Genomic DNA, 12,522 nt, shown 5'->3' with positions numbered 1-12,522 from the left:
ATCAGAAACCAGAAATAATCTAAAAAGTTAGGATTGGGGGAAAGAGAGGAAGGAGGGTTTATTTTCCTCTTCTTTCTTTCTTTTTTTTTTTTTTTTGGTCTCCATTTAAGAAGCTCATGATCTTTTCAAAAACCATTTGTAAAGCCTTGACTCCCACCCCAGCAAACTTCAGTTTTGCCTTATTTTAAAAAACTTTCAGTAAATAACATCTTTTTTGAAAGATGTTCATTTTCTTGAAATTGTATTTGCATTTTTGTGCCTTAAATTTTGGGCTATCAAATACAGTTTTCCTCTCCGTTCTTACCATGTGTATCAAATACTTGAACTTAACCAATTTTAAGGAGAATAAACATTTTCTCTCTCAACCAAAACTCCTCCTGTGCTTGGCCCGCAGCTTGTCTGTTACCATGTCCGCCGCTAAGATCTGATGCCCAGTGATGTTCTCTGTCTTAATCTGGGTAAAGTGACTCGTAGGAAAACGTCCTCACGCTGCTTCACAGCGTTGCCCGTAGACAGAAGCACGTGTTTGTGTCGGCTTCTCTGCCTTCCTCTTTGCTGCTGCCCTGCCTCTGCCCCATGGAAAGAGAATGACATGTTCTAGCAGGATCTTGGTGGGAAAATAACGGAGAAGTAGCACTTGGGACACTGTCCCTACACACATTGGAATGGGGGGGGTGTGCACAGGACCCAGTGACTGATACCCAGTCAATCAATCAATCAATCAATCATAGTTTGCCCTGAATTTTAAAAAATTTTCCCTCCAAATACCCAATTGCTAAGAAAATTATGAAGAAATGAAATACACGTGCCGGCCCATTAAAATGAAAAAATTCTGCAACTAAATACGATTTTCAAGTTTGAATCAAAAACTGTGTAATATGAAATTTCTAAGAGTCCATTGATAAGTGGAAATATATGAACTCTTAATTTCATAAAGAGTTGAAATTTTTTAAAAGATAAAATAGTGAGACTATCCAGAGTTAACTTCAAATATAAAATCCTTTGATATTTTTTAGATTGTTTTGTTTTAGTCTTTTTGTTTTTTGTCACCTGATGGACCTCAAAATATTTTTTAATTTTATATATAAAAGTAAACTTAAGGTTGCATGTACAGCAACAATTTTTAGGGCATCTTGGAAACTAATTTTTCTGAAACACTCAATTAGTCAATCTCTATGCATAAAATTTGGTAACTGTAATTTTTCTAGAGTTATAGGAGCTTATAGTTTGAAATTTTTTTCTTTCTTTAGCTGCAGATTTAAGATTACATTATTACCAAACATAAGCAATGTATCATACACAAGATAAATTTATGCCTAATTTACATGAGAGGGTTTGTTTTTACTTATTATCTCTAGAGCCATTTTTATAAGTTTGCAGGTTATGCCTTTCTTTTAAAGACTCACTCATAGAAACTTAAAGATCAATTATATGATACTCTTAATTCTGATAATTTCTTCAAACCATTTTTTGAGAGCAATATATTTTAATGTGTTTAAGCATTACATTTTTTAAGTAAGTGGATCTGAGGTTTTTACCACTATATTTCTTGGAGTCTCTAAATATAACTAATATTTCCTGTCTGCTAACTTTTCTACCTACATCAGTTGGCTTCCTTAAGACCACAAGAGGCTGATATGATGAAAAGTCCCTGCCAGCAGTGTCTGTGACTAGATTTAAGGTTTAAAAGAAATGCCAAACTTGATATTCATAGAGATCTCTGTTCTCTAGCAAAAAGCTGCTCAGACTGTGACAATCGCTTTGAAGTTAAACGTAAAATAACACAGTAAAGGAACATTAGAAAGTATTAAAGCCAAACCCATTTCAGAAAAACACTAAATTTGAAAGTACTTCATAAATTGGAAATGGCTTGTCCTTTGGGAAGGAAAGAGCTAATAATTGTGCTTCATAGTTAAATGCATCAGTGATCATTGTTACCAATCCACAGGCACAAATATTGATAATTTTTAAAGACTTTAAAAAGCTGATCCTTATTGCCTCCTAGAGAGAGTCAGTCGATCAAGATTATACTTGTCCACGTTAGTCCTGGGAAACTCAGTACTTTGCACACCCGCTTTTTAGTCCGTTTGCTGGGCAGCTCTTCTTATTTTTGATAAGCCAAAGTCTGATACTTGGCAGTGTGTGCCCCCTGGCTCTGCTGCTGCTTTTTGGTCCCCTTAGTCATCCTTTCACATTGTGGAGTTCACATCATCTTTTCATTGACTGAATTGTCTGCAGTCTTCTCAAAACCTGTTGCATAAAATGCCCCATTGCCCTATTGTAAAAGTCAGACTTTTTTAAAAAAGCAAATATAGAATACTTTGAATAGTTCTAAGTTTTTATAGAAGAAATAAAATGTTTTGAGAGCAGAATTCATTTTTTCCGGTTTTGATGTCATTAATGATTGTATCTAACTTGAGATTCTTTGTTCTGAGTCGCTTTATTAAGACATGGAATTGAGCAAAGTCACGTTTAATATACTGTGACTCTATTAAAACAATATTTTGAGTCATATTAAAGCGTTATAAAAAGTTATTGTCAAAGGGCGTAGTAGAATGGTTTCTACTGTTCTGTTTAGGCACAAACATTTTCTGAACCTTCCATCAACTTTTTTCCCCTGACTGCTGCTTTCTGTCATGTCAGAGGATGAAGTTTTTGCTGCTGCAGCAGAAGTACCTGGAATACCTGGAGGATGGCAAGGTCCTGGAGGCACTTCAGGTTCTGCGCTGCGAACTGACGCCACTGAAATACAACACAGAGCGTATTCATGTTCTTAGTGGGTAAGGACGTGTAGTTCTTGACTCCAGGTCGGTGGAGGGCTGTTGCTTTTTTCACGGTCACCGTTCAGAGCTCCATCTCTTTAACATTTTTCGAAAATGTGAATGTTGCTAAAATCTTAGACAATGTTTACCTGGATAGATTCACTTATATGTTTACTATTTTTTTGTCACCCCAGGAAGCTTTCCCTACTAGAATAGAGAGATATTGAAGTAGATAAGAGGAAGAAGAAAAATGTATTGCCAGGAAAAGGCCATTTCCAAATATTCTATAAAAACCTATGGCAGTCCTGGCTGGTGTGGCTCAGTGGATTGAGCACCAGCCTGTGAACCAAAGGGTCACCAGTTCGATTCCCAGTCAGGGCACATGCCTGGGTTGCACGCCATGTCCCCAGCTGGGGGCGTGTGAGAGGCAACCACACATTGATGTTTCTCTCTCTTCTCTCTTCTTCCCTCCCTTCCCCTCTCTCTAAAAATAAATAAATAAAATCTTTAAAAAAAAAAAAAAACTAAAACGTATGGCAGAATCGTCTATAAAACTAATAAGCAGTGAAGTTTCTAGAACTGATGCTTATATTCTTTTAATATATGCTTATCAGGTACCGGGTCCTTGCCAAGCATTTCCTGTGCACAATCTCATTTTATTTTCATATCACTCCTTTAAAAGTTCAGAGTGCCCAAAGGCTTGGTTCTGGACCTCCTTTCTCTTCTGTCTGCGTACTCTTCCCAGGCACCCTAATTACGTACCATGCCCCCGCGTACCACCTCTACGCCAGTGGCTCTAAAATCCACTCTCTCACCTGAACTCCTGATGCACATATCCAAGAGCCTACTTGACAGTCCTCCTTTGACCAGTAAGCTCAAAACAAAATTCTTGATCCCAGCTGTCCCTCTGCCCACTTCACCCTTCCAGACCTGTTCCTCAGTAAATGGTAAGGCCTTTTACCCAGTGGTTCAGACAAAAAACCTAAGCCTCATCTTTGCATTTTTAAAAACCTTTTCACTTTGACGTTTATTGGCCTAAATCCAAAACATCCCAGATTTGTCCATTTCTGTTCATCTTCACCATTTCTACCCTAGTGAAGCCACAAACACCTCTCCCTCCATTAATGCATATTTCACACAGCAGCCACAGAAACACAAGCAAAACCATGTTTCACTCATTTCTCTCCCTCTCGTAAAACTTCCCACTGGCTTTCTAGCGCACTTAAAATGCAAACTCTCTGCTCGAGCCCACAAGGTCCCCGATCCTTTCCTGTGTCTTTACCTTCTTACTGTAACAACACTGACGTAAAGGCATTTATACTGCCTGGTCCCTTTATCCTAAATGTTCTTCCCCTAATCTGTGCATAGCTGGCTTGGGTCCAAGCCCAAATGCCCTCTCCTGAGGCCACCCACCAGGCATTCTCTGACACATTGCTCTGTTTTGTGTTTTATTTTCCTTTATAGCATTTTTTACTGTATGATACGGCCTCAGCCTCTAGAATAGTATCTGACACATAATGAGCTTTTAAATAAAAAAAATAGGCCTACAGAGGTACAGGGTTCATTTTAGGTTCTTTGCAGATAAGGAAACTGAGTCTCAGAGAAGTGAAGTAAGCAGCCCAAGATGTAGCTAATAAATCAGCCAAAATACAAAGCCTGGTTTGACTGATCCCAAAATCATAGGTCTTTACCTGCTACTACATCTTGAAATAGTAAATTCTGCTGGATATTTTCATATTATGGCTGACAAATTATTCTCATTACCTTTTTCATAAGGTGTCTGATTTCTGTATCACCTAAATTACACTCACATGGTAGATTCCTTTTTCTGGTCTGGCAATAGTATACACAATTTAATCATACAGTTTTTATTCTGAAATGAGCTTTGTCAAGTTTGTACTTTGAGTATATCACACAAGGAAATGGCCCAGAGATGACAAGATGTGGAACCGGCGTCAGAACCCAGTCCAGTGTTTTCAGTTATAACATGCGACTTTCCATAAACACACTCATTTGAAACCTTAAGGTGCAATATTTTCAAAAGGTCACAGAAGCTCTTATAGGTCACTTCTGCAAAATCTAAAAATAAATTGGTTTTATGAAATTATTACTAGTAAATTTTACTCCCCAAAAGTTATTTTTGAAACCAAATTTTTATAATATCCAGCTTATAGTAGAGTGGCTTAAGTCGTAACTACTCACACTATTTCTTTTTTATTTTTAAGTAAAAAGAAAAAGACTAAGAGACTGTGTACTAAATAGCAAGAGGGCAGGTAGCTCTGCAGTCGGGTAAACAGCCATTAAATTACTTGGATGCTAAATGCAGTATGCTTTATGCAACTGAGAAAAGGAGGAGGCGATAGGTTAGCTGAGAGATTTCTGGTACTTATAATATATAAGCTCTATGTGTCTACCAGTTAGTGCCCCAAGTACCTCGTGGACCCCATCTTATGTAATCCTTACTATCTACCCTGTTTCCTGCGCCTTGTACAAATGAGAGAAGAGCTTTGTCTGAGTCAGAGTACCAGGCCAGTAGCAGGAGTTACTTACCAGGTCTGATCTCCATGTTTGTACAATGCCTTCACTTCTTTTACTTTTAACGTCTGTTCTGAGGGTCGGGCAGGGTGTTTGTGTGGGGAACAGTAGGGGGGAAATGGGACAACTGGAATAGAAAAACACATACATACATACATGCATACATGCCTGTTCTGAGAAGAGCCAGACCCAGGTCGGGGTCGCACTGCCAGCAGGGGGCCCTCATGTGTGCCCCAGAACCCATGTGCTGTGTGCTCACGCCTCCTTCGGCACAGAGCGAGTAATAAAGCAGGTCCCAGATTTTCTGCTTCGGGATCTTGGTGTCTTTCACAGGATGACACAAGGCTGGTTGTCCGGTTGTACCATTTCTTCTTGAGTGACATTTATGATAAACTCCTAAAGATGTGTTGTTTGTTTAATTTACCTAGTATGTCTTTTAAGGTGTTCTTGAGTTTTGCTTTGTTTTACTGTTGAGAAGTGGTTAAGTTAGCATCGTAGTTAAGAGCAAGTTCTGTGGCCAGAACACCTGTGTTCATGTTCCCACTTTGCGCCTTAACTTAACCCTAAACCGGCGACTTAAACTTTCTGTGCCTTTGTTTCCTCGTATAGGAAAAAAGGGTACCAGGGCATACCTCGTACAGAATTGTGAGGAGCTGTAGATGAAGTAATTAATAATGGATGTTGTGTGCTTGGGACAGAGCCTGGCACACAGTAAGAGCTGTAGATATCCAACGACAATAAATATAAGAATATATAAGTAGATAATATATACCATAATGATATATTTAGCTATTTCTGTTACATTACATTTTATATCCAGGTGCTGGTTGTATTTCAGGAATGGGGTCCCCTCTAGAAGTTTCTTCCTGATAACTGTTTCTTAGTGAGAACTAGATAGCCCACGTATGATCAGTACTTTTTCAATGATGTTTAATCCAGAGACAAAGGCTTGATATCCGCTTCTTTCTCTGCCGTATTTTCAGGTATCTGATGTGTAGCCACGCGGAAGACCTGCGCGCAAAAGCCGAGTGGGAAGGCAAAGGAACAGCTTCCCGGTCCAAACTGTTGGACAAACTTCAGAGTAAGAGTCGTGGTTTTTGGTGTTCCTGGGTTTGCTCTTAGACTAGAAATAGGTATTAGATTCATTTAGGAAGACTTGTGTCTAGACGTGCCTGTGCTGGGTGGTTACTTAGGGAGAGGCTGTGGGGAAGTCCGTGAAGAGACCCTTGAAACCAGGGAGTCAGGGAGGGTGCTTGTCCCGGAGCAGCTCCCCTTCCGCGTGCTTTCCCTACTGAGGCTCCCCGTGAGGGGTCGTCGGGGGGAAAGCGCTGTGGCCAGAGAACAAGGAGGTAAATACAGCTTTGAACCATGGCTGTTTATTCCCTGCATTCTCATTTGGTATTAGAAGCCATTTGGTGGGGCCTAGAATTTGACTTGTTCCAGCGTTTTGACTTGTTCTTTGTTAACCTGAGGTTTTTTCTTTACTTTTAGGGATGCATAGTCTCTCTCTGTTACACAGTCATCTTTACTGTTTTTTTCATTGTTCCTGCCTTTTTATTTTTTTGTTGATTTTTTGGGTTTGTTTTTTGAAAAAATCCACGTACAAATTAAAGCTCTCCTGTTCAAGCCACACATCTGTAGCTGCAGAGAAATAAATATTCATAAAGCTCACGTGTTAATTGCCCAGAACTGCTCTATTTAAGGGACAATATGATTAGGGTAGGGGCAAGTGCAGCAGAAGATAAACAATTGTCTTAAGTAAAAGTCTATCCTGTTTTGCCTTTTTAATTTAATTTTTATTTCTCTTTTTAAAAATATTTTCTCCTAAAGCGTATTTACCGCCGTCGGTGATGCTTCCCCCGCGGCGCTTACAGACTCTCCTGCGGCAGGCGGTGGAGCTGCAGAGGGACCGGTGCCTGTACCACAACACCAAGCTCGATAGCAACCTAGACTCGGTGTCTCTGCTCATAGATCATGTCTGTAGCAGGTAAGAGGGAGCGTAAATTCTGAAGGAGGCGAGCACTTCACAGGCTCAGCTTGAACTTCATTAGAATGTTTTCTTTCCTAGTTTTACCCTGTAGCTATGAAACCATTCATGTCTGATGTAGCATTTTTGCATAAGTAAAGCTAGAGCTACTGAAGTCGAAAATGAAGCGAAATCTGCATGTGTTTATATATAGTAGACCACCCTTGAGAACTGAAAAACCAGTTTTTCTTTTTTTCTCTGTGGGTTTGGTTCGTTATTTTCTGTATCTGGCCCTTCTTATAAGGACCCGTCAGGGACCTTGTGTGGGAACGCCAGGGATCTAAGTGTGTGCTGCACTTGGGTGAAAGAGGTCACTTAGTGATTCCTCTCTGGACATTATGACTATTTTAACTTAAGGCCCAAATTATTTTCTGCCCATAAAGATCATGAAAATACTTTTTCCTAATGACAGTTCTGCTTTTTAGCGGAAGAAGTCCTCTAAACTAAAAATCATTAGAATAACAAATAATAACTTTCTGGTTTGGGTTTTGTTTTTATACTTACCAATGTGTATAGGTTAACTTGTAAGAATTCAGGCTTCATTTCTGATGTTAGGAGTATTTTGAGTAAAAATCTCCCTTCAATTTTTAATAATCTCCAAAATGGTAGGAGAGCTTTAATTTTTAAGATATTGAAAAAACAGATTGTGCAATCTTCCAAACTCCAGTCAAGAAATCGGTTTGGGTCTGGGGGACCAGGTAGGAACAGCTGCAGTACATTTGGTCAGTTTCTTTTGCCAGCTGTCATCCAGGAACTACTGAAAGGGGCATGTCTAGGAAGGACAAAGATACGAAAGTGTGAGGGCTCTGGAAATGAGGAACTTCAGAATGAGCATCCAAAAAACACTGATGCACTGTGAGTTAAAATAATTTTTTAGGTGTGCATAAACTACTTCCACAGATAGTTGAGTTCTAACCTTACTCTCCTTAGTTGCCAATAAGAAAAAAAAATTATTATTTGAGCTGTTGGCCTTAAATTTCAAGTGTTATTTATCTTAAAGTACTGGATAATTACTTGGTGCCTGTCTGAAATGTTCTCAAAGAAAGTGACTGGAGATCCTTTTCCTTTATCCCCTTTTACTCTTTAACATTGTTCTTTGACTTGCTAAGTCTTGTCATTTAAATTGAACAGAGGTAGGAGGAGATAATAGATTAAAAGGCTCCATGGTTTCATATTTCATAGCTGCTTTAGGGAATTTGAGACCAGTGTGAAAATTAAGGCAGTTATGGACCCAGATCTTTCTTTTTTTTTGGTTCTTGAATTTATTGTCTGTGTAACACACTCAGAGGTATTTATGGGAGACTTGATGGTTCAAAGGTGTCAGTAGGTTAAGAGCTCATCTTCCTGTTTGGAAACTGAAGTCTATGAGAATGTGACCGGCATTTTCCTAAGCTGTACCTTCTGTACCGGTACCTTTGAAAGTAAATGATAGAAAATACCTGGTTTAACTTTCTTCAGTCTGCAGATCAGGGGTCCGTCTCCTTATAACCTTTGTAGAAAGCACCCTGACATTTTGCACAGCAATGAAAGAGTTCCTGCTCTTCAGATAACCATTGATTGAAAGGTCTTCTCTTAATATTTTTAAAACAAAACAAGACTTGGACTCTGCTCCTCCTAGTTGCCCCCCTCTCCCCGCCTCTGCTTTAAAGCCAGATTCTTACAATGGTTGCCTGCCACGCTCCACGTTGACAGTGCCCACGCCCCTCTGCGCCCTCCAGGGGCCTGTGGCGGGCTTGTGCAGCCGCTGTCACCCCAGGACTGGGAGGAGCAGCGTCCCTCCTGAATCCGATGGCGGCTGTCCACCCTGTTCCTTGACCTTTCTCTACCATTTGACTGCTTGGCCTTGAAACTTTTCCATTGACTCTAAAACCTTCCAGACTCCTGGCTTTCCTCCTGGCTACTTTTTAGCTCCTCCTCTTTACCCATCCCTTTAGTAAGTGTGTGTTCCAGAAGTACGTTCCCTTTCTCATCCTACTCTCCTCCTTTAGGTTACACTTCCATGGTTCTAGTGGGCCCTAAGCCGGGGCTAGAACTACAGAGTTCGTCTCCTTAGCCTCATTAGACCTTTAACACAACAGCGCGGGTGTTGCTCAGGTCCCTTAAATGGAACGGCAGAGAGAAGCTTGCTGTCCTTGGCTGTCCCTGCAAAGCCTGCTTTTCCTCCTGAGCTCCTGCCCTCGGTGAAGGCTGCCATTCGCCCAGTTTCTTCAAGCCAGAACAGCAGGCCTAGCCCCGACTTCCCCCTGTGGGGTGCATTTTAAAGACATTAAGAGGGGAGATGTCAGGCATTAAGTCAGTACAGACAGTCTTCCTGGTGAGTTGTACCCTTTCTTGCTGAATTGGGAAAATAGACCTTGAATTTGATTCCTAGTGTTCCACCCTCGTCTAGAAGTGTTCAGAAGAAAAGCTGATACTTCTTACTATCTGCTTTACTCCCTTTTAAAAACTAGATTTTAGCATTCAAACTAGAAAACTCTTCAGAAGTTAAATCTTACCATTGAAGTGAGATACCAGCTCTTCTCTCTTCTCTCTGGAGAACAGAAAATTGATTATGATTAAGTAAACTGTAACTTTTTACAAAGTCCTGATCAGCACTGAAAGGTTTTTATTAGATTGTATATTATTTATATTTTTACAGTTAATGTATACATATTTTTGGTTAAATTTGACCAGTAATGAAAAGGAAATTTTTTTAATGACTTGTGATTTTCTTTTTCCATAAGAAACCATTGGAAAGATGTCTCCACACATTGCTTTATCAATATGAATTTTAAGTAAAGGATTATAAAATATTTATAGAAACTTAAAATGTTAAGGTTCAGTTTAATTAAGATGCTACATTTTATTCAGCTTTTTATCTGGAAGATACTGATATTTTTAACACCATCTTAAATTTTAAATTTATTTGGAAACAAAGGGAAACGTATCACTTGTATACATCCAAAATTAGACTTTTAATAAACAGGAGGCTGTCTTTTTAAAAGACTTTTTAAGTAACAAAATAATGACAGTTTACCATTTTCATGACACTCAGATACAACTGTCAATAGACTGGATGATTTGTGCCCTCTAATTTTATTACGAATCTCCTTTTGTAAGGCTATTTTGCTACTCTGATGTTAGATGTCTCTGTTCATTCATGGCCAACTTCAGCCATTTGAATTTCTGTGTATTTTATGCCTCGATATAAAGTGTTTCTCAGTGAATAAATGACATCACTATTAATTAATACAGGAAGGGGAAAAACCATTTTCAGTATTGAAAGTACTTATTTGATTAGGATTTTATCCAGCCCCCATGTTTTAAAATATGATTTAGTAATGATACTTGGCAAGAAAACTGGCCTTGGAGTCAGCCGTAAGTTTAAGTCCTAGTTTAGTCATTGATCAGTCTGTAAGATCTGGTAAGTTACTTGCCTTCTCGGAGCTTTGTGAAAATGGGGGTGTTGACTTCCCTTGCAAGGTGGTTTTGAGAATTGGCAATACTACGTATAAAACGTACAGCACAGTGCTTGGCATCTAGTGAGTGCTGAATAATGTCAGTGGTATTGATTCTGTTTCAGTTCAGATATAGAATAACAATTTAATATTAAAGGAGTTTATGATTAGACAATCTGAAAGTTTAAACTGGCCTCCAGATAGCCAACTGCTAATGCAGATTGACATGTGCACCAGATAAAGAAAGTTAATTTAATTTATTTTTAAACGTATACTACCTGTAAGGCTAATAAACTGACAAAATATATTTTTAAATTATAGATTGATTGGGAGGGAAACTGGGAAGACCAGTAACTTTTGTTATAATAGAGAGAATATATAATATAGTGATGTACTCTCCAAACCGTAGCCAGTCATTGCATATGACCATTTAAATGTAAAGTAATTCAAAGGAAACTTAAATTTAAAAACCCAGTTCTCCCGTGCACTAGCCACATTTCAGACGCTCTATAACCACATGTGGCTGGACGGCCAGACCGACGGCACGGCTGTGTCCCATCCCACTATCACGGAGAGCTCTGTGGGACGGTGCTGATGGAGAACTCAGAAAAGGATAGAATGGCGTTCTGTTTTGTTTTTTAAGTGAGTGTTTAATGAGAATGGCCATGCTTGCGATCACTTTTTCCTCTTATTCTCGGTAAAGGTAATGATAGAATTCCTTGCCCTTAATGTATAACTACCACTTACAAAATACTAGCGAAGTGCCAGACTCCATCTAAATGCCCTGCCCTCCCACGCCTTTATTTCCATCCTTGTATAAGGAGTTCTGGAACTATCCTAAGGCTCCGAGGAGTTAATGCCTTGCCAAGACGTGAAAGCTGTGACTCAGACCTGTCAGACCGCAGTGTCGATTCTCTTTGTAAAACCAGGTTGCTTTTGCATGAATGAAAATGTATATTATTCCTTCTAAAACAGCCACATGCCGGCCAACTTAGACAAGCCCTGATTATTCATTGTTATTTATTCAAGTTGACTTAGATGAAAAAACCTGGGACAACATACTTTCTCTCTCTTTAAAAAAGAATCAGTTGAAGCAGATTTTAGATTACCAGTTTCCCCTAAGATTGCCTTGACCAATGTTATATTTCCCTTTTTTGACATACCAGTGTACACTTGATTGTTTACATTCTCAAATGCATTCATATCTTGTTTTTAAAGTTTTTGATCTGCGAAGAAATTTTATCAGTCGTTTAACCTTTGTCATTACTATTAATCTCTTTTGAAAGAATAATTATTTGTCGACTTCTTTGTTTCAGGAGGCAGTTCCCATGTTATACTCAGCAGATACTTACGGAGCATTGTAATGAAGTATGGTTCTGTAAATTCTCCAACGATGGCACCAAACTAGCAACAGGATCAAAAGATACAACAGTTATCGTATGGCAGGTGGATCCGGTATGTACTCCAGTACGAGCGGTTAGATTGCGGAGAGAGATCGTGTTTAATCTGATTGAGCACACATAAATAGCGTCTTCCAGAAACATGGTTCTGGGTCATCTCTGTCTTGTCTTACCTTTTTCTGTGTTGTCAACTCATGGATCTAGAAATTATCAAAATTGTGGGGTGTTCTGTGCTGGTGATTGTACCAAGTCTGTGTGTGCATTATGTAATTTACTCTTGAATAATTCCCTCAGATAACTAACATTTCCTTTCTTTAAATGACAAAAGTGGTCAAAAAGTTAAATGCCCAGACTCTCTCAGC

General features: G+C 39.1%; 1 protein-coding gene across 2 annotated transcripts in view; it reads left to right on the top strand.

Annotated features, from left to right (window-relative positions):
* The window catches only part of WDR26 (WD repeat domain 26), a 37,372-nt gene that overhangs the window by 5,694 nt on the left and 19,156 nt on the right, over positions 1-12,522 (top strand). For both annotated transcript variants that reach the window (XM_090263188.1, XM_090263187.1), the window contains exons 4-7: positions 2,644-2,780; positions 6,281-6,378; positions 7,128-7,284; positions 12,077-12,215. In XM_090263188.1, coding sequence (XP_090119314.1) covers positions 2,644-2,780; positions 6,281-6,378; positions 7,128-7,284; positions 12,077-12,215 — 531 coding nt within the window. The remainder of the gene's footprint in view (positions 1-2,643; positions 2,781-6,280; positions 6,379-7,127; positions 7,285-12,076; positions 12,216-12,522) is intronic.

The sequence above is a fragment of the Furipterus horrens genome, unplaced genomic scaffold (genome assembly GCF_987537825.1).
Source record: "Furipterus horrens unplaced genomic scaffold, mFurHor1.1.pri manual_scaffold_15, whole genome shotgun sequence".
Lineage (NCBI taxonomy): Eukaryota > Metazoa > Chordata > Mammalia > Chiroptera > Furipteridae > Furipterus > Furipterus horrens.
Note: the sequence above shows the minus strand (reverse complement) of the source record. Positions and strands in the feature narration are given on the sequence as shown.